Source organism: Bombus vosnesenskii, unplaced genomic scaffold (assembly GCF_011952255.1).
Source record: "Bombus vosnesenskii isolate JDL3184/JDL3185 unplaced genomic scaffold, Bvos_JDL3184-5_v1.1 scf7180000013340, whole genome shotgun sequence".
Classification (NCBI taxonomy): Eukaryota; Metazoa; Arthropoda; class Insecta; order Hymenoptera; family Apidae; genus Bombus; species Bombus vosnesenskii.
The window spans coordinates 617,536-640,657 of record NW_022882977.1 but is presented as its reverse complement, the minus strand read 5'-3'; the positions used below and the strand labels follow the sequence as shown (position 1 = coordinate 640,657).

The window sequence follows — 23,122 nt, the reverse complement described above, 5'->3', positions numbered from 1 at the left end:
TGTTCAAACTATCGAAGAGATATCTAGATAGTTTCCTGGCGCGAATTCATATTATTTCAAAATATTTGTCATTTACATTAGACGTGTTATAATATATATGTATGGAATACAGTAAACAGAATAATTTCATAATTATTTTATAAAGTATGATGTAACGATTTCCAAATAATTTTTATTCATTCCATTTTAGTTACTATATCGTAAGTTTTTCTAACTTGATGTAGCATAAAGTTCGGGCAACGCCTGTCGAGACGAATTGTCATCAATGACCGTGGTGTTTCGTATTATCTGTTTCATCAGTTTGGAATGCAACTTTCCGTTGAAAGGAGAGGTCAGGTTAACTTTCAATCTTGTGGTTTAGAGATTTGCACCTCAACCAGCTGGATTTTGAAGAAACTTGGATGGTATTTGTCTATATCTAATTTGTAAGTATGTGAGATATATGTCTTATGCACAAGCATTCTGCAAAGAATGCGAAAATATGGAGTAAGATATTTTATAATTTTATAACAGTAACATGTCCCTTTAATTGTTAATGTAATAAGTATATTTGAAACTTCCTGCAACATCATTATATCTAGTATCAATAAATACTTACAAAATATGCTACTAAATTATAATTTTGGATATTTTATGAATATTATTTATATCTACAAAAATAATAAACAGAAGCCTTAACAATAATTTTTTAAGTATTCGAATTTTCTATATGTTTAATTTAAATTTTATTGCATAATCTTTGTATTATTTAAGTATTTGTATATTTACTGTAGTTCATAATATATATAATTATGAAGATATAGGTAGTTAGAAATGAAATTGAGAAAACACATACAAAGATTTTGTTAATAATGTTTGTAATTAATTCAATAAGTTATTTAATGATAAGGTATACTTTATTAAGTACATGAAGTGTAATACTTTCTGAAAATTAGGTAATTGTTTAAAGATAAGCATAAAATAATTTAGGATTATTTCCTATTATATTTTTACAGCTGGTCCAAGATGTCAAATCCTGCTGAGCGTTTAAATTATGTTCAAGATAGTAGCAGTGATACTGAAACAGATAAAGAAACAGGTGGCAGGGGCAGGCATCGTATTTATAAGAATAGAATGAGGTACTACGTAAAAGATACAAATGAGTATCATGTTTGTCATAAAATAAAATAAAAGCCATAGGTATTTTAGATATTTTGATATTTATAGATATTTTTAATATTTTAGATATTTATAGATATGTTAGATATTTTATATTATTAGCTTAATTTCTTAGTTTGTTAAAACAAATACTTTAGATGAGCAATAGTATGAGAATTTCACTTGTAATCTATTGTATCCTTGAAACTTAACAGTTACATGTGGCATGTATCAAGGGATGTTATGCAGGATGTCATGCATGTCAGTTAATCTTCTTATCAAAATTTACAAGTTTATACTTTTTATAATTTTACACTAGATCAATCAATAAGCAGTGTATTAAAAAATAACATAATTCAATCCATATTTCACACTGATATATATCATAAAATTTAATTTATATTATGTAATTATATTTTGTTTTAGAATCATACCACATAGGCTTCCTGCAATCGTATTTGGTTTCATTCGTTTATTTATTTATTTTATATTAAAAAGAATAATATGTGTGTGTGTGTGTGTGAGAGCGCGCACGCGTGTTTGTATGTTGAGACAATAAAAAAGTTAAATAAACAACTAGAAGCCTCAATATTATATTACTTTGACAATAAAATTTGTATTTATATACACTTGTTCATCATTTAAATTATTTATTACATTAGACTCTGTAGATAATACACTATGCTTGTTGTCGAATGCAAACATTAGAAGGGTAATGTTGTTGTTTTGCATGTAGTTGTGGTGGCTCTTCCAAACCAAAATCTTGTTTGGTACAAAGAGATGGAAGCAATGAAAGGCACTGTCATACCTTCAATTCTGGCAGACAAAACACTAATGTTAATCAACAAAGCAGGTAATATTCACAAATGAATAGGAGACAGTAAACACAATAATGTTGTATCTTGTATCCAAAATATTTAATGATTTTAAGTTAATATCTGATAGTATTTATTAAAGTATTTAATTATCGTATGTTTTGTGAGTTGTATTTTTATTTCTTATATTATTGATACAAAAGTCCAGGCATCGTTATACAACAGGTAGGTGTTACATATACGTCAATTTTGTTTCATACATTGTGTTGCGTTTATTCCTTCATTTGAAGATGAACTCTTATAGTCAGATGACTAAAGTACCGATCCTTGCTGGAACTCCATAGATGTCAAGGAATCAAATCAGGCAGACTTTTTTACCAGAGAATTCAGCTGATGATTGGGACCCACTGGGCCGCCACAATTGAGCATCAACGCTAACATACGAGAGTCTGGAAATCCGGTAGCGGGAAACCGCGGTTGCAAGAAACATCTAAGAGGATAGTTGATCCAGCTGAAATGACAGCTGGTGTGGTAAAAGCTTCTAAAGAAGTAATTGTCAATGAACCCATTTGGCAAGATAGCCCCTTCTTCCAAAATCCACCCCGTGCGAAGGACTTATAGTCAGAATCCCGATTTCTTCACCTTTGCATTACTGCGTGAAAGAGTGTATGCCAATCTGGAAACAGAAAATTTCCGAATCCCCAGCGTGAGATGACACTTGTTGCTTTTCAGCACGTAATGACTAATATCTTGAACGTTGTAATCATCGATCACGTTAGAACAATTAATGCGAAAGACCCCCATGCATAACATTCCAGAGTACGCAATTCCCAATCCAAGGATTGAAGTAACTGAGAACGTATCTGAACAACCAGCTGGTGGATTTGAAGTGTGTGGTGCAATAATCAACGGTTATGAATGCTACGTCTTCCCTCTTGTGACATCAAGATTAATAGAGGCGACAGTACAACAGAATGAAGATAGGCAGCTTGATTCATGGTACCCACTTCCGGACGGAATGTCTCCACCCCATAGTGTGCTACTATGAACTTACTTGGCTATCGCCACCACGTGGAACGATTAACTAACGAAGGACTACAGATTTTGCAAAAAGTCACATCCCTTGATGATAGTGACATGCAGTCGCGATTACGACGAAGTGGCAAACTCACTGCTCGCGTCTTCGGAACACTTCGTGGTATAGAGATAAAATACAAGATGATCATGTGAAAGCCAACGCGAGAAACAAATACCGCTAATACGGTTGGATGAAGGTTGACATGGTGCCATGTAGCAAAACCGGCAACGCCTTTCAACAGTTATTGGATCGGTACAGTCATCCGTCGCACTTGTTATTCAGTGGCAGTTTTTGCCTTGCGTCGTGAGAGAACAAGAACTGCTCGGGGGGTTTGCTAACTGACAGCTCAGGGTCTTGCGCTCCCTAGATAGGTCGATACTATAACAACTTCAATATGATTGAATAACGACATAGTTGCGAAGAAATTATTTAGTTAAGAAAAGCTAGCTGCCCCAAAAAAGAATGATTCTTTCTTAGATTTAGTCTAGAAACCCCTAGCATAGGAATGAATTTTGTTACCTTAGGAATTCCTAAGGTGCCCATTGGAAGTCCGTGGAAGGCCCTTTGTATTAAAGGTGCACCTCTCGCCGTCAGTGCTGCTGAGGGCTATGTTGGCGAGCGAGAGAGGCTGGAGGGCGGTCGCCTCCTTCTGCGAGCAAGTAATGCTACGTAAGGAGGCGACCGAGTGAGAGTGCCAGCTCCAGGCGCAGCTCACGCTGGTCCCGTCCTCCGGTAGGTCCTAGGCGCTGACCAGTCCGACGCCGCGAGGCTGTCAGCTGCCTGGTTGGGGAACTAGGTTGCCTTGCACGGCGACTCCAGGGACAGGGCGCGGTGTGCTATGGCCGCATACCGCGTCATATCCACCCTCCCCTACTTATGGACGGAGATAGCGCCAGGGGACCTGAGATGCATGCTTTCGCGGTTCCAGGGCCCCCCTTTAGGCGGTAGGGACGGCCACCATGGAGGTTATAGCCGGTAGAATCCGGCACTACCCTGCGTCCTCTAGGAAGAGGACGCGGAGTGCCTATAAAGGTTTCCACCACGTAAAAAAAGAAAAAAATAGTGTTACTTATATATTTATTCAGTACTCTGCATTGCTTTATATGTTTATTACCCATAATTCTTTTGTTTTATGTAAGTATTAATATTAAATGATCTTCAGTAGTCACTTAGAACATATCTTTTTTCAGACTTTGCTCTGGAGTTAGTGTTGGAAAAAATCAACAAAGTCAAAATAGAGACAATTTACCATCATCAGGATCTATTAATAGTATAAACAATCCACAAGCTAGTGATGAACGCATTACTCTTATTGTTGATAATACTAGGTAAGTATTATACAATACATTTTTTACTATTAATATGATTATATTAAGTTACAAGATAAATTTTTGTTTTAGATTTATTGTTGATCCTGCACTCTTTACGGCACATCCAAACACAATGTTAGGTAGAATGTTTAGTTCTGGTGTTGAATATGCTCAACCAAATGAACGTGGTGAATATGAAGTTGCAGATGGTATATCTGCCATGGTGTTCAGAGCTATTCTTGATTATTATAAAGGTGGCGTAATTCGATGTCCACCGGCAGTTGCTGTTCAAGAATTACGAGAAGCTTGCGATTATCTTCTTGTACCATTTGACGCTAATACAGTAAAGTGTCAAAATTTAAGTAAGTAAATATAATTGAATTATACGGTAATGTGTATAATTCAGTACAAATAAAATTATCAAATATATTTGTCGGAGAGGGAAAGACAGCGGGATTTCCCGTCCGGAATGTTGGGAAAACCTCCAATGCACTAGTCCAGACTTTTACTATAGCTGCCCTTAAGTAATAAAAATAAGAAATAGTCTTAATGTTCCAATCGGACTTTATGACGATGGGTTTAGGCTCGAAGTGACATGGCAGGTCACCGGACGTAGCCACGGTCACGGGAGGGACATGTACCTGACAGAGGTATGAAATGATTATATGGCTCTCCTTAAAAGAAAGATTAACCCGAGAAGCGGGGACAGGAGTATATAAGGGCAGCCTCTTTTGGATTGACAGAGTTAGAGTGAGAGTTAGAGTCAGTTAGTTAGTTAGTGAGTCGTTGGACGAATTGCCGATTGAGTTATCGGGAAGTTACCCGAAGCGAGTAGCACGTTGATACTAATCCTCCCGTGGACCGTGGATTCGTTATCGAATCTGAATTCGTTGTCACCATCATCTCGACCATCCTATTACCATTACTCGTAGTGTCTGGTAGTGTCCACATTCGTACTGATAGAGATTGGCTACATTCGCGACGGTAAAGTAAGTAAAGGTTCATCGAACGCCCCAAAATGCCAACCTGACTCCGACATATTTATTATGTTAATGTTGCGTAACAAAACGTCCTCTAATTATTCCAAATTTTTTAATCAGGATCATTTGTTACTATATAAAATTATTGACTCGTTTCACAAATAATAGGTCATGATAACTCATAACTATCAAAAAGCACAATGCTTATCGTTAATAAATAATAGAAATTCTAAAAACAAGGTGATTTATTTCATAGGAGGACTATTACATGAATTGTCTAACGAAGGTGCACGATGCCAGTTCGAAGTGTTTCTAGAAGATTTAATACTGCCGCTAATGGTAAACAGCGCACGTAGAGGCGATCGCGAATGTCATATCGTTGTTTTATTGGAAGATGATATCGTTGATTGGGATGAAGAATATCCACCGCAAATGGGAGAAGAATATTCACAAAGTAAGTAAGCAAAGGATACTGCTTTTTACTTCCGCCTTTTTTACAATATCAAGGTTCAAAATATATGACCTTGCTACGGTATATTGGATGTATAAAATAGAAAATCGATAATCATATCGGTCGTAGGCTTGAACATTTTATTAGCTGTATTAAAACTCATTGCCTTCAATAAGAAGTTTGTGATTTATTTCACATTAAAGAAAGCATAATATTAATAGAGTGTCTTTCATTTTCCAACAGCTGTTAACAGTACTGCGATGTATCGGTTCTTCAAATACATTGAAAACAGAGATGTAGCTAAGCAGGTAATGAAGGAACGCGGTTTAAAAAAGATTCGTTTAGGCATCGAAGGATATCCTACTTATAAAGAAAAAATTAAGAAGAGAGCAGGTGGACGTGCTGAAGTGATTTATAATTACGTGCAAAGACCATTTATTCACATGTCCTGGGAGAAAGAAGAAGCGAAAAGTCGACACGTCGATTTTCAGTGCGTGAAATCAAAGTCTGTGACAAATCTTGCGGAAGCTACTGCCGATCCGGTATTAGATGCTGGTGGAAATCCGATAGCAATCGCTCTTTTGCAAGCTGAACCAGCGCCTCAACCAGAAGTCGTATTACCAGTCGGTTCGGATGCCGACGTTGAGGGTGCCATAGGTTTACCAGCTGATCAAGATCTTGGATCTATACCGCCTGACGAGTTACCATGAATGTCGATTGTAGAAGTTAGAACAAACAGACATGAACTTCGATTACCAAGTATTTATGGACTGCTTTCTTCTTGCGTCAATTTTTAAACCTGGTCAGACTTGCTTACCTCACAATATTCGCTTGCTTAAAAAGTTAAGCTTTAAATTATTGGTTTCCGAAGAATGAATTTCGTCGTGTTTTCCATATTTTTATAAGATAATAGCAGACGAGTGAAACTGCTTGAATATGATTACGCTTCGGATAAAATATGTAAGACATATGTATTTCTTGTGGATTGAGCAAGTCTGATTTTGACTCAGTCAAAATGATGTATAGTGAAGTTATCGCATCTTGTGGATGTTAAACTAGTTTAAAAATGTCCGCTGTGACTTTTTCAATTTTGTATGTAATGTTAAATGTTTCTCATAATTACATGTCAAATACAAAATACATAATGATTCATTAGGTATGGATTTGCGAAGAGTATTTCCGTTTTATACAATTAATAAAGTTGAATACTGTTTCCGAGACTGTGGTTCTTTGTTTTTCCATGTTATTTCAATATGTATTTTTACAAATCTTTTCCATGGTGTGAAATTATGCAAAATAAAGTTAACTCAAGCGCTTCGAACAACGTAATAACAAAACTAAAGACATTATAGCCTAAATGAGAGAAGTTTATTTTTAACCACTGTTTATTGAGCATTTCATGTGTAGCGCCTTCGCATTTTCACGGATTAAATAATTAAAAAATTCGAACAAGATATTGAAATATGTAGTAAAACGAATATGTCGAAAAGGGGGGAATTTCGGTTGATGTCAGTCGATAAAACACACGGAAATTCACATAGAAGAAGATGACGCCTCAAAGTATCGTGCGAGATCGGACACATCGGGAAAAGTCGGAAAAAGGAGAATGAGAAATGCCGAAGATGTAGATCAAGAGAACGCAGGCGCGTATGCGATCAATAAATAGGCTAACTCAGTCGAGGACAGGAGATCAGTAGCGTACGAACACGCAAGCAGTGAGGGTGGTAGCGCGTGGTAATATTGTGTCGGGTGAGGCGTACGAAAACAACAAGCACCCCTCCCCGGCGGACGGTGTAAAACGGGCTGCCAGCGGTGAGGCTGCAGAGCAGGCCGCTCGTCCAGCATGCAACCACCACCGAGAAAAGTAAGCCTGATATCTTGACATGCTTGAGAAGCTTGACATCTTCGCTGTCCAATTTTCTTCTATCAACTCCGTACGATCTTTTTTCTCTTGCACCCTCCTTACATCAGATTTTATTTCGTGCAATTGTATCGCAATGCATTTACTGGTATTTCTCCGAGAATTAATAAATCTATTTCCTGTCGTTAAACAAGTTAAAATGATCCAGCGCGATATCGTAAAAGTAGGGTTCATTTCTAAAGTGTCATATGTATCGAAGGAAGGTAACAGTTCTCGATACGATCGAAATGCATGAATTTGACCGCGTATCGATCTTTAGCGATATTTTACGAAAAAATTGACGTAAACGGCGTTCGAACGTTGCCACGATAGGAAAATCGATGCGCACTTCGGTCTTCTCCACGAATCTATATCAAAAGCTGACCTCAAAATGTATAGAACGGGCCAAAGACCCAGGTTAATATCTTCTCAGATCGAAACGAACGTGCATCCTACCGATAATGACTTCTACCCTCCTTCAAATTCCTTGCTTTCACACTGCTACCATTATCATCCTCTTGCGCAGATCTAAATCTCCTTGTCCCTGAAATTTCCGTCTGTCTCCTTTATTATATAACAGTACACTATGTTCTCGCCGAAATCGATCCCGAATTTTGAATGTAGGACGATTTTTAGGAGGCCATGTTTCTTCTCGAGAAACTTTTCGCAAAATTTATTTCGCCTTGCAATTTAAAGTTTACCACGAATTAAGATTAAGCAAGGGACAGTGTGGTGTTCGAAAAAAAAAAAAGAAAAGAAAAATGTTTAACTTTTCGTTCGTAACTGCCTTTTACTATGAAATGTTTAGTGCAATAATGACTCGAGGAATCGATAGATAACGAATGGCAAAGTACTCTTTTATTGTAGTTACAGCTAGTGATTTAATATGCACTTGCAATCTTTCCACGCCCTCAAACAAGACTAATGTGTTCTTCGCAGAATAATAAAATGTCCAAGGCAGACATTGCGTAGTTTTATGATTTGTCTATTAATTAATTGGACATCGATGAGGAAATAGTCGAAAGTCTTCTCGTTATTTAGTTAACTCTATTTCTTTAAAGACAATAGGATTCTTCGATCTATTTATCAAGGTAGCGAATCGGGCTTTCGCTTCGCTTCGTGACAATGAAGTTTCGTAGTTAAAGATCGGGAGATTCCTGACCCACTTCCACCTACCGAAAGCCAGTCAAATGATAAGAATCCAGAGTGATTCGCAAGAAGGGAATGCGTGTTTTACGCCTAAGACTGTTTGAAAAGTATACTTCCTTTCGGCGAAATTTGGTGCAGCTCGCTACGAATGCTCCTCTCTATTTGCTTTTCGCACCGGAAATTTCTCTTCGCGTCTTCCGCACAATTTTATGTTTACCCACTTCTTTGCACTCGACAATTTTCCTTTGACGAGAATAGAGCTAATGCTCGGAGAGCAAGCTTCCTATTTTAAAATTTTAACTACACTAATTATTTATGAGATCGAAGCAGCATAATTTTACACAACTTCGAGGAATTCTTTCCGTTTTCTCTCCTCCGTTTCAAGAATGTTCACCGAGTCGCTCGATCGAGAAGATATCTTTTCTAACAATAAATCGCCCTATTAGGAGTCGCGATTACGATTTTCTGACGACCCACGGATGCAGTTTAGAATTCATTCCCGTCTCATTATTATCGTATCCCGTCAAGTACATCCTAGACGGGTTAAAATCTGACCTTTCTGTCTCACAGGAAGTAAGCTGAATTAGAAGGAACTATAGTTCCCAAGTAATATTAGATAAAGTTCCGTTCTTAGAAAAGACACGGTAATTTACTTGCATGTAAAAAGTGACAAATTGACGGACTTATTGAAAATTCTCCTTTATACACCCTTTATACTTTGGATGCAAACGGATTGAAACAAAGCGGGAAGCTCTGTCCTGTCGTTACTTGATATTTCCATTAACGTGTTTGTCGAATCGCTGGAGCGAAAAAAGACTTGAAAATTTGCATTGTACTCGAACATGATGAAGTAGGTTTTATCATTTAACGATCTGCGTAACAATGCGTGATATTAGTAGTACACTTACACACATACATAACTATATATTTGTCCATAGACTATGAGCTTGATATATTTTTAAAATACTGGTAGGATCGATAAGAAAATCAATAAAATTCCAATGTCTAAAGGAAGCTTCATTGCCCCTGGATATTGAAGATTGTTTATCAGAGTTCATTAAGTCAATATGAGTGACGGCACTTAAAGAAGATATCGATATACAACAAAATTGAACTTAATTTATAGCAATCTTAACACTAATTAATTCATTAATCCTACACGTTTGCCTACCAGCCAATTAGTACCTCGCCAATGTATGAGAAAAGGACAGAAATATTTATTTTATCTTTGTTTTTTTTTGTATCCGAAGCTATGTGCTTTGTTTGAAACATACTCGATTGAAACTATAAAGGAAAATTTGAGGTATACGAACTATCTTATTTTTATTGAATACTTAACTTTACCAGTATTAAACAGATCCAATAGTCGAAGCCTGTAAAATTTTGTACATGGATAACTCTATCAATACTTGTAGCAACATACAAAAATGTACGAACAATCGAGCTATATATTTTTCTTAAAGCGTATATTCACTATCCTCCTATGTATAGTATTCGTTAATGTTATCGTTGCCAAGTCAATTTTTCGGCGCGACATTCTGGCAAAGAACCAAAGGATACGCCTCCATTTATTACAAAGATCTGCTCGTAACAAAATCGGGATATTACTACAGAAATATCGACGTGATTGTGTTTATTAACTGTTAAATCGGATCGCGTTATAACGTTACATTTTATTACTCATATGACATTACATATATGATATTAATTAGATCTAATGATAGAAACAATAAAAAAATACAGATTGACAATGTGAACATTTGCAGGGAAATTACACGAAATTTCTTAAGAATGTACACGCAGAGCAAGCGGCAAAATTACAAGCGAAAAACCAGCATGAATGTGACCTTCTGGAAGATATACGGTAAGTCTAAAACTTATGTAAAGGAGGATTAGATAAAAGCTCTTTAAACAACCTAAGCTCAGGTCATTTTATATCACCGATCTCGATTTTTTTTTTTTTTGACGTTACGCTTTTACCTTCAATAAATTTTATCTTATTCCACTCGTATTACAAATGAGTTAACGCCCCTTGATATTTATTACATATGTATTTTTGCTCTACAACTTTTCTGTAGCGTAGTGTGTCTAACATGCATCTCATTTTATAATTTTGTATTTGCAAATAAATCTTTTATTTAAAAGCATTCATTCACAGTGCAAATATATTTTTCAGCAACTTTACAATAAAAAAGTCTGCGATTGAAAAATCATACTCGGAGGTAAGAGAAATATCATTTTTCGTAGCGAAAACTGTATTTGCGAAATCCACGTTATCAAGTTTACGTTGTTACTGACCAATGATCATTTCAGGCACTTCTTAAAATATCCTCAGCATATTTGAATAAAAAGATACCAAACATTCCGGATTTGAAAGTGGAAGGTGGTGAAGAAAAATGGTACACTTTAATATTATACAGAATGTATTAAAATTATCTTAGCCAAAATTATTCCCGTCCCTCCTCCCAGTCGAAGAAAGTTAAAATATGTTGTGATGTTTTTCCACATCTTGAAACAATTCGGTTGAATTTAAATAATTGTTAATTTCAGGAATATGTGGAACGTTTGGCGAACAGTCTTAGAAGAAAACGAAAAATTGGCTAAAGCGCGACTAGCTGCTGTAGAAGTTTTTCAACAGCAAATTGCTGACGATGCAAAGAGTTTAAAGATGCATAAACTACAAATCTCTAAGAAGGCAATCGACCAATTAATGATAGTACAAAAAGAGTTACAATTGTGTGTACAAGATGTAGACAAAACAAAGAAATTGTACTTCGATGAAGAGCATAGTGCCCATGATGTACGCGATAAAGCAAAAGATATCGAAGAGAAGTATGTGTTTACACAGATTTGATTAGTAGACAGTCCAAGTTTTGCAATGAATTGAAGACTTAAAACCTGGTACTGATTAATTACAGACTAAAGAAAAAGAAGGGATCCTTCTTTCAATCGATAACGTCATTGCAGAAAAATAGTGCAAAGGTAGAGAAATGTTATGAGAGATATTAAATAATTTGTAATAATTCAGATATATTAAACAAAAAATGACTATTTCCAGGTGAGCTCGAAACGCGATGCTTTAGAAGAGAAATCAACAGGAGCTCGAAATGATTATTTACTTAGCCTCGCCGCTGCCAATGCACATCAAAATAGATATTTTGTGGTCGACTTACAAAGCACTATGCAAGTAAGTCACTTTTATTACGATATACATATATATATGTATATGTAAACTCTTTCTTTCATTTAAAATAAATAAAAAAGCCTTTTTCCTCTGTTAACAGTATTTAGAGCAAGATGTTTACGATAAAGTTGCGGAATATTTAACGCTAATGGGTCGTACAGAACTTTTGACCTGCTTAGCTACGCAAAATAGTTATGGCAAAATTCGTGATCAAGCGCAACAAGTGAGCACAAAAATTTTAGAAAAATTACCTTAGAAATTAATATGAATAACATAGATAATATAGATAAATTAATGTAAACTGTTTCGTTCATTTCTTATCTTTTACAGCTCACCAGAGAGTACAATATACAGTGCTGCTGTTTGTATTATCCTGTTTTAAAGCAACATATACAATATGAATTTGAAGCTTGTGACAACGATCCGATAGAGAGGTTTATAAATGATTTATCAGATGGATATACTTTGAAACGTTAATTTTTATGATACTCTAGAAAACAGATTTGTTGCAGGATAACGGCTGATCATTCTGCTGCAGCTACACTTGGAAAAGAAGCTCGACGCTGGTCGACGAGAATAGCTCGTGAAATAGGCAGCGCTCGAGAAAATAGTAGAAAATTACAAGTTCTTCTACAACTAAAAGAGTCTGGACAAAAGGTTAACGAAAGAACACAACTAGTCGCTACAGAAGTCTATTAAATTATCTCTCTTATGTTGTATATCCGGAATTGATTTATTAATACTTATACTTAACAATGATTATAGACTGATCCAAACGATCCACAAGGTCCAGATTTAGATACGAAAATCGATGAACTGAAACATATGATACGACGTGCAGAGGTAAGATATGTGGTCAAACGTGATTTACGTCAATTCCCTTCTTTACCTATTTACTTGTTCATTAGACAGCAAAGCTAAAGGCAGAAGCAAGAATAGAATGCCTTCGAAATGGTGGAGGTTTGTTACATATTTATTTTTCTGTTTACTCGAATGCAATTGTTATAACAAATCGTAACTTAACAATTAGTAATTGTATCGCTTTATATGTGTTATCTTTTTTAGTAAATGTTGATGAATGGCTACAGGAAGCAGAAACTTTGAGTGTCCAAGATATGCCACGTTCAGCTAGCTCTCTTTCTGTTAGAACTGATGCATCGGGAACGGCGGTACTGATATTTAATTTAAAACTAGTCAATCTTTTCTTATATAAAAAATTGTATAAAGTGTCGTAAAAAATCATGTATATGTTATACAGGAACATCCGTCCTCAGATTCATTTTATGATAGCGATGGCGATGGTGGAAGCGACTTGACGACTGTCGAACGACCGGGCAGTGCACGAAATGCTTCTCAACAAGAAGAAGAAACAACTAAGGAGAGGCAAAGACATGATAGTGAAGAAGTTGATGGTATATAAGGATTAATAATATATGACGTAAATCATAATATAAAACAGAACATTCCATTCAAAATCAAATTATTTGTATTGTCAATTGATAGCTTTACTTGAGCAAGAGAAGCAACGAATAGAACAACTTACTGTTGGTTGGGACGATCCGACAACTGTAGATTGGGATAACGAGGAAAAGGAAGAACAAACTGAGATTCGTGAAACATCTGAAATGCCTCCTACGCAGCAAATATACAAGTGTACCGCGCTTTATTCGTATACGGTGTGAACACTATATACTTTATAAACAGTTACTTATTGTAATAGAATTAACGTTTTAGCAAGAAATTTGTATATTAGAGAGACCATTTTTTCTAGGAAAATATTTATATATACCTTACTCTTTTAAGTATCTTTTACTTAAAATTCATTTTCTATAGGCGCAAAACCCTGACGAATTATCGATTGTCGAAAGTGAGCAACTGGAAGTAGTTGGTGAGGGTGATGGTGATGGTTGGCTCCGAGCACGAAACTATCGTGGCGAAGAAGGATTTGTTCCCCAAAATTATCTCGATGTTGAAAGGGATACAACATCCGGTCTAACTTCCCAAGGACCAGGTCTAGTACAACAAATATCCTTCTCCTCGGTAGATTACACAATCGATGATCATGATGCAGTAGATCCAGATGCTAATCTACAAGCTAATTTACCAGCATCAGAAACCATTGTACAAAATCATATAGGAGGTAAGTCTACTTTACATCTCCAGTGTTAAGTAATTTTTATTTTTTTCAAATACGAAACATTATATTAATTGTATAGCTTATGGCACATAATAATTTATGTAATACATATATTTTATAATAATTAACGTTATCAGCATCAAATGCCGGTATTGATCTATTTTTCAGAAGTAGAACAATATTGTATTGCCCTTTATGACTACGATGCCACATGCGATGAAGAACTTAGTTTCCTTGAAGGCGATATTTTAAAGGTTTTAAGAAAAGAACCACACGATGTCGACGATGGATGGTGGGAAGGAGAATTACGTGGACAACGAGGATTATTCCCATCTTTGATCGTAGAACCTTGTGCTGCAGACGGTTCACCTTTGACTCCACAGGTTAAATTTTAATTGATCAAAGATCCTTTCAATTATTAATATATTTATTTTTAACAATCTCTTCTACGTCTTTTATCATTAGGAAAATATAACACCGCCGAGCTCTGCACCACCAGTGTTTACACCACCCGAAGTTCCAGAATTTTTATTAGAAAATGAAATAACACAAAGTATGATGAAAGGTAAAACAAGCTTCTTCTAAAAATCTTCTTAAAAAAAATTATCGTAAAAAAGATGATGCTATTATTATATTAATATGATGTTATATTGTGCTATATTGCATAGAATCACAAGATGGAATCTCTAGTAATGCAAACGTTGAACAACAGCATCGACAAGAGGGTTTCATAATAAATCTTTCAAAGGACCAAAAAAGTCAATATGGCTCGCAGTTTGAAGGCGACAAATCCGAAGGGCCTGATATAGTAGGTAAGTTTCAAATCATTACTGTTATTTATCGCGTTTCTATTTAATTTAAATATCAATATGCACAAAACTGCTGCTTAGTTGTAGAAATATCGGATGAATCGGGAACAAAGGTAAGCAGATCATTAAATTGTAGTACAAAAACATTTATTTAATGATTGATTGTTAGGCAAGATCTAACTATGTATTTTCTATTTTTAGGTAGATGATGAGAAAACAAAGCAGCTGAACATTGACCAGTCTAAAGACGATTTCGGACTTGGGGTTGCGCAAATTGTAATTACTGCGGCAACACCAATGGAAGAAATTGAACATCCATTCCCGGAATTAGAAGAAACCGCTGATGACACAGTAAAATCGACGGAAAGTTCTGATGGTGATTTACCTTCAAGCACTACTACCGAAGTAAATGAAAGTGACTGCAAAGAAGCTACTGTAATAATGGATGAAAGAGAAGAACAAGAAATTACAGAAACGACCGAAGATATTGAAGAGAAATCAACAGTTGATGACTTACCAACTGATTCAGCACCATTTCCGATTAGTAGCAGCTCTGGTAGTGAAGGGGACTCAACATCCGGGCCAAGTACAGCAGATAATTCTCAATCTATACCATCTCGTGGTACCGTAATTGAAGTACAAGAAACAGAAGATATTGAGATCGTGCCAGAAAAAATGGTAATAGGAGGAAGGGCAAGTATTCCAGACGAATTACAACCTGACCAACTAGAGAAGCTACAAAATCTGAAAGAATCGAATGCCTAGGAATGACTAGACCTCGGAGATCCTGATTATCCTGCCTTATCAAATAAACTGGCTCTTCCGAAAAATCATCAAAATAAATTCCAGTATTTACTGAAATTTTGGAAATCTCCAGAGGTTATTGCAAAGAAAGACTAATGAATAACGGGACAACTAAACGATTTTTATGTTGATATCATGTACACAACTTTTTTGCTAGATGATACTCTAGTGAACTATTTAAAGAAAGGTGTTGCGACTTTTGCAACCTATTTACAAGACATTAATGTACAGTCATAAGGTAATAAAGAAAATTGTCGATACCTATAATAGATGAAAACTTTTAGTTGTTTGTGTACATTCTAAGAGAATTATAATGGTGTTGCATGTAAAAAAATTAACGGTTTTATTCATTTTTTATATATTTTTGTCTGATTTTATGTAACTTTTATTTATGACATCCATGTTCTGAAAATCCTTTATCCATGTTCCATGTTCATATAAACAATATAAGTAAGTAAATAAAAAATTGTATTCACGGTTGCATTCTGAGAGCACCATCTAATCTTATCACTTCTCCATTTAAGAGATGATTTTCAACAATATGTTGTGCAAGCTTAGCATATTCATCAGGATCACCCAATCTGTTTGGAAATGGTACTGTTTTCGTTAAATACGCACGTACTTTCTCTGGTAAATTTCCCAACATTGGTGTATCAAATATTCCAGGTGCGATTGTAACAACACGAATACCAAGCTTAGCTACGTCACGAGCTAGTGGCAAAGTCATACCAACAATCGCACCTTTGCTCGCAGAATATGCTACCTGACCGATTTGTCCATCAAATGCTGCAATGCTTGCTGTGTTAATTATCACTCCCCGTTGTCCATCTTTGTCTGGTGTATTCCTATACATCAGTTGTACAGATAATCTAGCAACATTAAATGTTCCAGTAACATTTATTTTAAGCACATTTTCAAAACTGTCCATTTTGTGTGGAAGATCTTTATTAGAATTATATATTTTGTGGGCGCAGGCTATTCCTGCTGCATTTACTGTGACATCCAATCTTTTGAACTTCTTACATATTGTATCTAAAGCAGCATTTACATCATCTGGTGATGTCACCTGTAAAACAAAGTTGCAAACTATCTATTAATGTATAGATTTCTTTTGCAAAAGTTATATATTTATAATATCAAATCATATACAACAAATATTTAATTAATAAGTAATTTAATAACATTCAATGTCAATTCATAATGGTTACTAATACTATTAATTGCAGTATACAATTAATACTATAAAGTTTTACATTCTTAAGAAATTGTTAGTTCTAATATAAATATGTTATAATCTAAGCAAAAATATATTATGTTAATATGTATAATTCTAGATTTCCTTAATTGATGTCTCTTTAATATATTTCGCTATTAATATACAAATTGGAAAATTTTATTTCTATAGATTGTTTATATAATTTTTAATACTATTACTATTAATAGCAATAATAATATTTATGATACCTATTTCATACATACATCCATTGGTGTAAAGACAGCAGACTCTCCAAGTTCATCAGCAATTTCATTTCCTCTAGATCTTGGTAAATCAGCAATAGCTACTTTCGCACCTTCTTTTATAAATTTTCGTACAACACCAAGTCCCAATCCAGATGCACCACCAGTTACAAGAGCAACTAATCCCTAAAATATATACATATAACTATAAATATATAAAAGTTTCTTATTTCTTACATATAAATATTTTTCTCTACCATATAATATTATATGTATAATACATTAATTAATGAATATAAGATATTCATTCAAACAAAAACTAATCATTTTTAAACTAATTATCTTTATTGTATTTTAGGAAATACACGGAATGTTTATTGTAACACATTTTTTAATTATCTAATTTTTTCATCTTTTCAAGATAATGCCTATTATCTCGAAAAGAATAAATTTTATGAAAAAATATAATAAGCTTTTTGAAATTAAACAAAGTCCAGTTTTTATTAGTCATAATCAATGACATTAACATTAGTACAAAATAACAAGTATGCAAAACAATTCAACATTGTACGTAATACGAGCGTTAATACTATTAGAAATGAAAGGATTCCACATGATTTCTTATGCTACACGAATTTATATTCGTAATTATAATTAATATTAATGTATATAGCGATAATATCATTAATACTTACGTTCATTGTTTAGGAAAATGTTAGAAGTATAAACAAATGTGTCATAGAACGATACACGCAAATATTAGCTAAGTCTCAACTAATACGCCTCAGTGGGATTTTGGACTTGCAGTTATGAAATAAAAGTGAAAGCAAACAGGATACAAGAATTGAGATAAGATTAAAACTATAAGACAGAGGGAGCCACCCAAGTTTAGTTTTTTTATCGGCATGAACTTTCGAATAATCATATCAGTATTCCATTCTGCAACTTTTTTATAAGCGACTCAGATAACAATATATAGATCCTATAAAAACAGAATAAACAATAGAAACCAGTTATTATTTAAAAATATTTCATTGTTATATAAAATGTTCATTATAACTACAAAATTTGTACTTAATGCATCTAATCAAGAATTAAGAAATTTTATGCATTCAATGTAATCTCTGATATAATACTATGTTATTTTGAACTACAAATCAACTTTTAATTATGTACCAAACAAATGTGAATTAATACTCTGTTAAATTAACGTTAAATAAAAAATGCTTTTCTCTGTATTTTATGATTTATTATTTTATCTGTGTATTTACATACAATTCATTATTAAGAATGACTATAGTAACAAAATAGGAAATAAAAGATATAGGTGAATATTTAACAAAATATTTTTTATCATTCACGCCAAAAGTTGATATAGTACAAGTCACGATTGTATAAATATACATATATTTACCATTTATACGATTAGTAAAATTTTATTTTAAGGAAACATGTATATAAGTATATTTAAATTTAATTTAAATCTTTTATAAAAATTTGTAGAAGAAACATAATAAGAAAGAAAATTATTTGTACATAATATATAATGCTTCAACAATTAAAAATTAGTTAATTTTCTATTTTTAAAAAAGGATTATTTATTTAATAGTACAATATAATAGCTCATTTGTTAAAAAGAAATTAATGAACAGTATCATATTACTGAAAACTATTAAGGGCAGCCAACGTAATATAAAGCTATTAATTCAAAACAACATAAAAATATCTGAATTTTAAATAAAAATTTACAATAAATCTTATTCTGTAATAAACATAAATCCAATTATATCTAACTAATGACAACCATTAACATTTATGATTACAGTGAATGAATAATTTGATGTTACTTGCATTATTGGTTATGTTTTTTTAAACGCATAAAATAAAAGGAGAAATATATGACATATATTTAATATATAATGAAAGTCATACAATGTAATACTTCATTACGCTTCAAGTCCTATAATAAATATTGCTGCAATAAGTTCTCTACTCAACAGTTATCAGGTATTTACATTTTTTGATCACCAAAATGTTAAAAAAAAGTAGTGTCTATATAAAGTTTATTATTATGATACCTCTTTCTAGATTTTCCAAAAACTTTTAATAGTAAAAAAATTGAACATGAATGGTATCAGATTTGGAAAGACAATAATCATTTTACTATTAAAAATAATGAAAAAGCAGCATTGAAAATGCTTTTACCTCCTCCTAATATAACTGGAACATTGCATTTAGGACATGCATTAACTGTTACAATTCAAGATATATTAGCAAGATGGTATCTTTAGAAAAGTTATTAATTATTTAAATGTTAAATCAAATAACAATTCAAAAGGTAATTTGCATTTAGGTATAGAATGAAAGGACATCCTGTAATATGGATACCAGGTTTTGATCATGCTGGAATTGCAACACAAATGATGATAGAAAAATATCTTTTTAAAGTAAAAGGTATTAGTAAGTCAGATGTAGGAAAAGAACAGTTCCTGTCATTTGTTTGGCAGTGGAAAAATGAAAAACAAAATAATATAAAATCTCAGTTAGAAGCTTTGGGTGCTAGTTTAGATTGGTCTAAAGAATACTTTACAATGAGTAAGGTATAATAGGAATTTTTCCATAAAAGGTATCTGAAGTGTTAAACAAGCAAAGTATTCTTTTATATTTGAAATTTCAGAATCATAATGTTGCTGTGATAGAAGCACTTGTCATATTGAACAATCGAAATTTATTATATAGGAAGAAAGATTTGATAAATTGGTCTCCTACTCTACGTAGTACAATATCGGATATTGAGGTAGAACGTTTATACATTACTAAAAAGACACAGCTCAAAGTTCCAGGATACAAGAAAATGATTACATTTGGTGAAATAGCATATATAGCTTATCCAGTGAAAGATTCAAGTATAATTATTCAAATATAATACTACCATATTGTATGTAATCCATTTGTAAGAAAATTTGTTTCAATTTTTGTTTTCTTAGAACATGAGATAGTAGTAGCAACTACTAGACCAGAGACTCTTTTTGGAGATGTAGCAATTGCTGTTCATCCAGATGATGAAAGGTACACAAAATATATTGGGCATCAAGTTTGGCATACTTTAAGAGAAACATACATTCCTGTTATTTCTGATCCTTTAGTTGATAGACAATATGGCACAGGTAATTACATTTTAATTATTTCAAACGTTTATTAGTCTGAATAGCACATTGTTATAAAAATAATTCTTTTAGGTGCAGTAAAAATAACACCAGCGCATGATCCTTTAGATTACCAAATTGCAATAAATCATCAATTAGAAATTATTGAAGTTATTGATGAATATGGAAATATAACAGGAATAGGCAAACAATTTAAAGTATATTTATTTTTTATTTAAATAATTGCATTTTTTACAAACTTCGTTTCAATATAGTAAATTCCTTTATTGTAACTTTTTTATTATAAATTTTAGGGTTTGCCAAGATTTATTGCTCGAGAGAAAGTTTTAAACGAATTGTCAAATAAAGGTATTCTAAAAAGTATTAGCGATCACGAAATGTACGTGCCATTGTGTTCACGATCTCATGATGTCATAGAATACTTACTCAAAGAACAATGGTTTATTAAATGTGAAAGTATGGCTCAGAAGGCACTACAAGCTGTGGAACAGGGACATTTAAAAATAATACCTAATACTTATGAAAAATCGTGGTATGATTATCTCAATAATAACAGGTACAAAAAAGATATAAACAATATATAGAAAAGATTGATAATATCATTTATTTCTTAATTATATATTTCTTTCAGAGATTGGTGTATTTCAAGACAAATATGGTGGGGACATTCTATTCCTGCATATTATTTTACAGTTGAAGGTAAAACTGAATGGATAATTAGTAGAACTGAAAATGATGCAAAAACTATTGTACAAAATAAATATGGACCAGATGTAAAATTATATAAAGATCAAGATGTATTGGATACTTGGTTTTCTTCTGCAATACTTCCGTTTGCAGTAATGGGATGGCCAAAGATGGTATAAAGCTATAATAATTGAATAATATGATTAGTAAGATATGATTATGTTAGAAGACATATTTTTAGACAGAAGATTTTAAAAGATATTATCCTTTAACATTAATGGAAACAGGAAGTGATATTCTTTTCTTTTGGGTTGCAAGGATGGTAATGCTAGGATTGGAATTGACTAATTGTATACCTTTTAATGTAAGATCTTCTATTCTTTGGCACGTATTTCTTTTAATATATAATAATATATGATATATAATATATAATAATCTATAATTGATATATAATAATCTTATAAGATTCATTTAACATTTTAATAACAATTGTTCATTCAGGAAGTTTTACTGCATGGTCTTGTATGTGATGCTTATGGAAAGAAAATGTCTAAAACAACTGGAAATATTGTTTCTCCAGAAAATATTATCAACGGTATTACCTTAAATGTAAGGATTAGTATGGGTGTTTTATTTGAAAAAAACGTATCTTCTTTATTTTAAATATTGTGATGTAAATAGGACCTGATTGCACAAATGAAAGAAAGTTATAATACAGGTTTAATTAGTGAATCTGTTTTAAAACGAATGTTAAATGCAAATAATAAACAGTTTCCTAATGGTATACCAGAACATGGTGCAGACGCATTACGTATGACATTATGTAGTCACAATATTAAAAGTTAGTACATATCAATTAAGAATATTTGCTCTTATTATTATACAGTTTTAATTATAATACATACAAATATCTTTGTTTAAATAGATCAACATATCAAGTTTGATATTATGGAGTGTCAAACAAACAAATTTTTTTTAAATAAGATTTGGCAAGCAGGCAAATATGTCTTACTGATGACAAGCGAACAAGTGTATCAAGAACCTACAAATATGACAATTATTGATCAATGGATTCTAAGCAGATTATCTCTAATGATAAATATAGTCAGTGATTCATTTATGCAACGAGATTTCCATAAAGCTATTGCATCAATGAAGCAATTCCTATATTATGAGTTTTGTGATTTTTATTTGGTAATACCATGGTTATTAAATTGAAATTACTAATGGAGAAATATAATTTAAAATATAATTAGAGATCTTATTTTATATAGGAAGCAACTAAATGGGGATATAAGAGCAAAGACATAGATGCACATATAAGTCATACATATAGCTTAAGAAAATGTTTAGAAGTATTTTTACGTATATCTGCACCTATAATTCCATATATATCTGATGATTTGTACAAAAGATTATCAAATGAATTTCCAGAATTTTTATCAGTGCCGTCATTAATGCAAGCACAATATCCAGTACCACAACAGGTGAGATAACATATTGACATTTTAATATGTTTCAAAACAATAAATTTATGTACATTGCAGTATAATGAATGGAGAGACGTTTCTCTAGATGAAAAAATAAATGATGTCTTAAATATTATATTAAAAATTAGAAGCATTATCGGTAATGTTAGCAAAAAATTAAATCCAGAAGGTAATTATTTATAAATTATATACTTTCATGGTGATACATGAAGAAATTAAAAAAGATTTTTATTTACAGTTCATATTGTAACTAGCAAATTTGAAAATCTTAAATTTTATAATGATGTCATAAATTTAATTAAAGGTGGAAGTAAAATTTTTAATATTTTTATATTCTTAAAAGATGATTATACAGAAGATAAAAATAGTGTTTTTTATAATTATAGTTCTGATTGTACATTATTTATTATCACTGAGGTAATTTAAGCAATTTTATATATATATATTTTACATTTACAATGATTAATGTTTATTACTTTTTTTATTTATAGAACTCTTCTATTTTGCAACAATTTAAGGAGAACATCTTGAAAGACACAATTACACAGAAGAATTAAAACTAAATT

The 23,122-nt window shown here is 32.7% G+C and overlaps 3 protein-coding genes across 3 annotated transcripts; 2 read left to right on the top strand and 1 right to left on the bottom strand.

The window, feature by feature from the left end:
* Positions 1-259: 259 nt before the first annotated feature.
* LOC117236102 (protein nervous wreck-like) lies at positions 260-16,021 on the top strand. Its single transcript, XM_033498773.1, is given in 26 exon segments — positions 260-425; positions 996-1,118; positions 1,874-1,990; positions 4,221-4,358; positions 4,431-4,702; positions 5,577-5,774; positions 6,015-6,483; positions 10,997-11,042; positions 11,134-11,219; positions 11,371-11,652; positions 11,739-11,802; positions 11,879-12,007; positions 12,105-12,227; positions 12,335-12,438; positions 12,517-12,661; positions 12,770-12,847; positions 12,913-12,964; positions 13,070-13,173; positions 13,263-13,416; positions 13,508-13,680; positions 13,838-14,144; positions 14,310-14,524; positions 14,607-14,706; positions 14,810-14,953; positions 15,032-15,063; positions 15,152-16,021. Coding segments are annotated over 26 exon segments (4,338 nt in total). The 5' UTR covers positions 260-306; the 3' UTR covers positions 15,716-16,021.
* Positions 15,964-18,072, bottom strand: LOC117236101 (3-hydroxyacyl-CoA dehydrogenase type-2). The gene is made up of 3 exons (XM_033498772.1): positions 17,908-18,072; positions 17,234-17,398; positions 15,964-16,820 (listed from the first exon to the last, which is right to left on the bottom strand). Exons 1-3 carry the CDS (start codon positions 17,911-17,913, stop codon positions 16,227-16,229), a joined length of 765 nt encoding a protein of 254 aa, XP_033354663.1. The 5' UTR covers positions 17,914-18,072; the 3' UTR covers positions 15,964-16,226.
* Positions 18,073-19,131: 1,059 nt separating this feature from the next.
* Positions 19,132-23,113, top strand: LOC117236151 (valine--tRNA ligase-like). The gene is made up of 16 exons (XM_033498872.1): positions 19,132-19,219; positions 19,301-19,493; positions 19,566-19,812; positions 19,890-20,118; positions 20,200-20,379; positions 20,452-20,576; positions 20,673-20,935; positions 21,011-21,239; positions 21,308-21,430; positions 21,568-21,675; positions 21,748-21,907; positions 21,992-22,260; positions 22,341-22,553; positions 22,614-22,725; positions 22,795-22,973; positions 23,048-23,113. The coding sequence occupies exons 1-16, from the start codon at positions 19,132-19,134 to the stop codon at positions 23,111-23,113; spliced, it is 2,784 nt and encodes a 927-aa protein (XP_033354763.1).
* Positions 23,114-23,122: the final 9 nt, after the last annotated feature.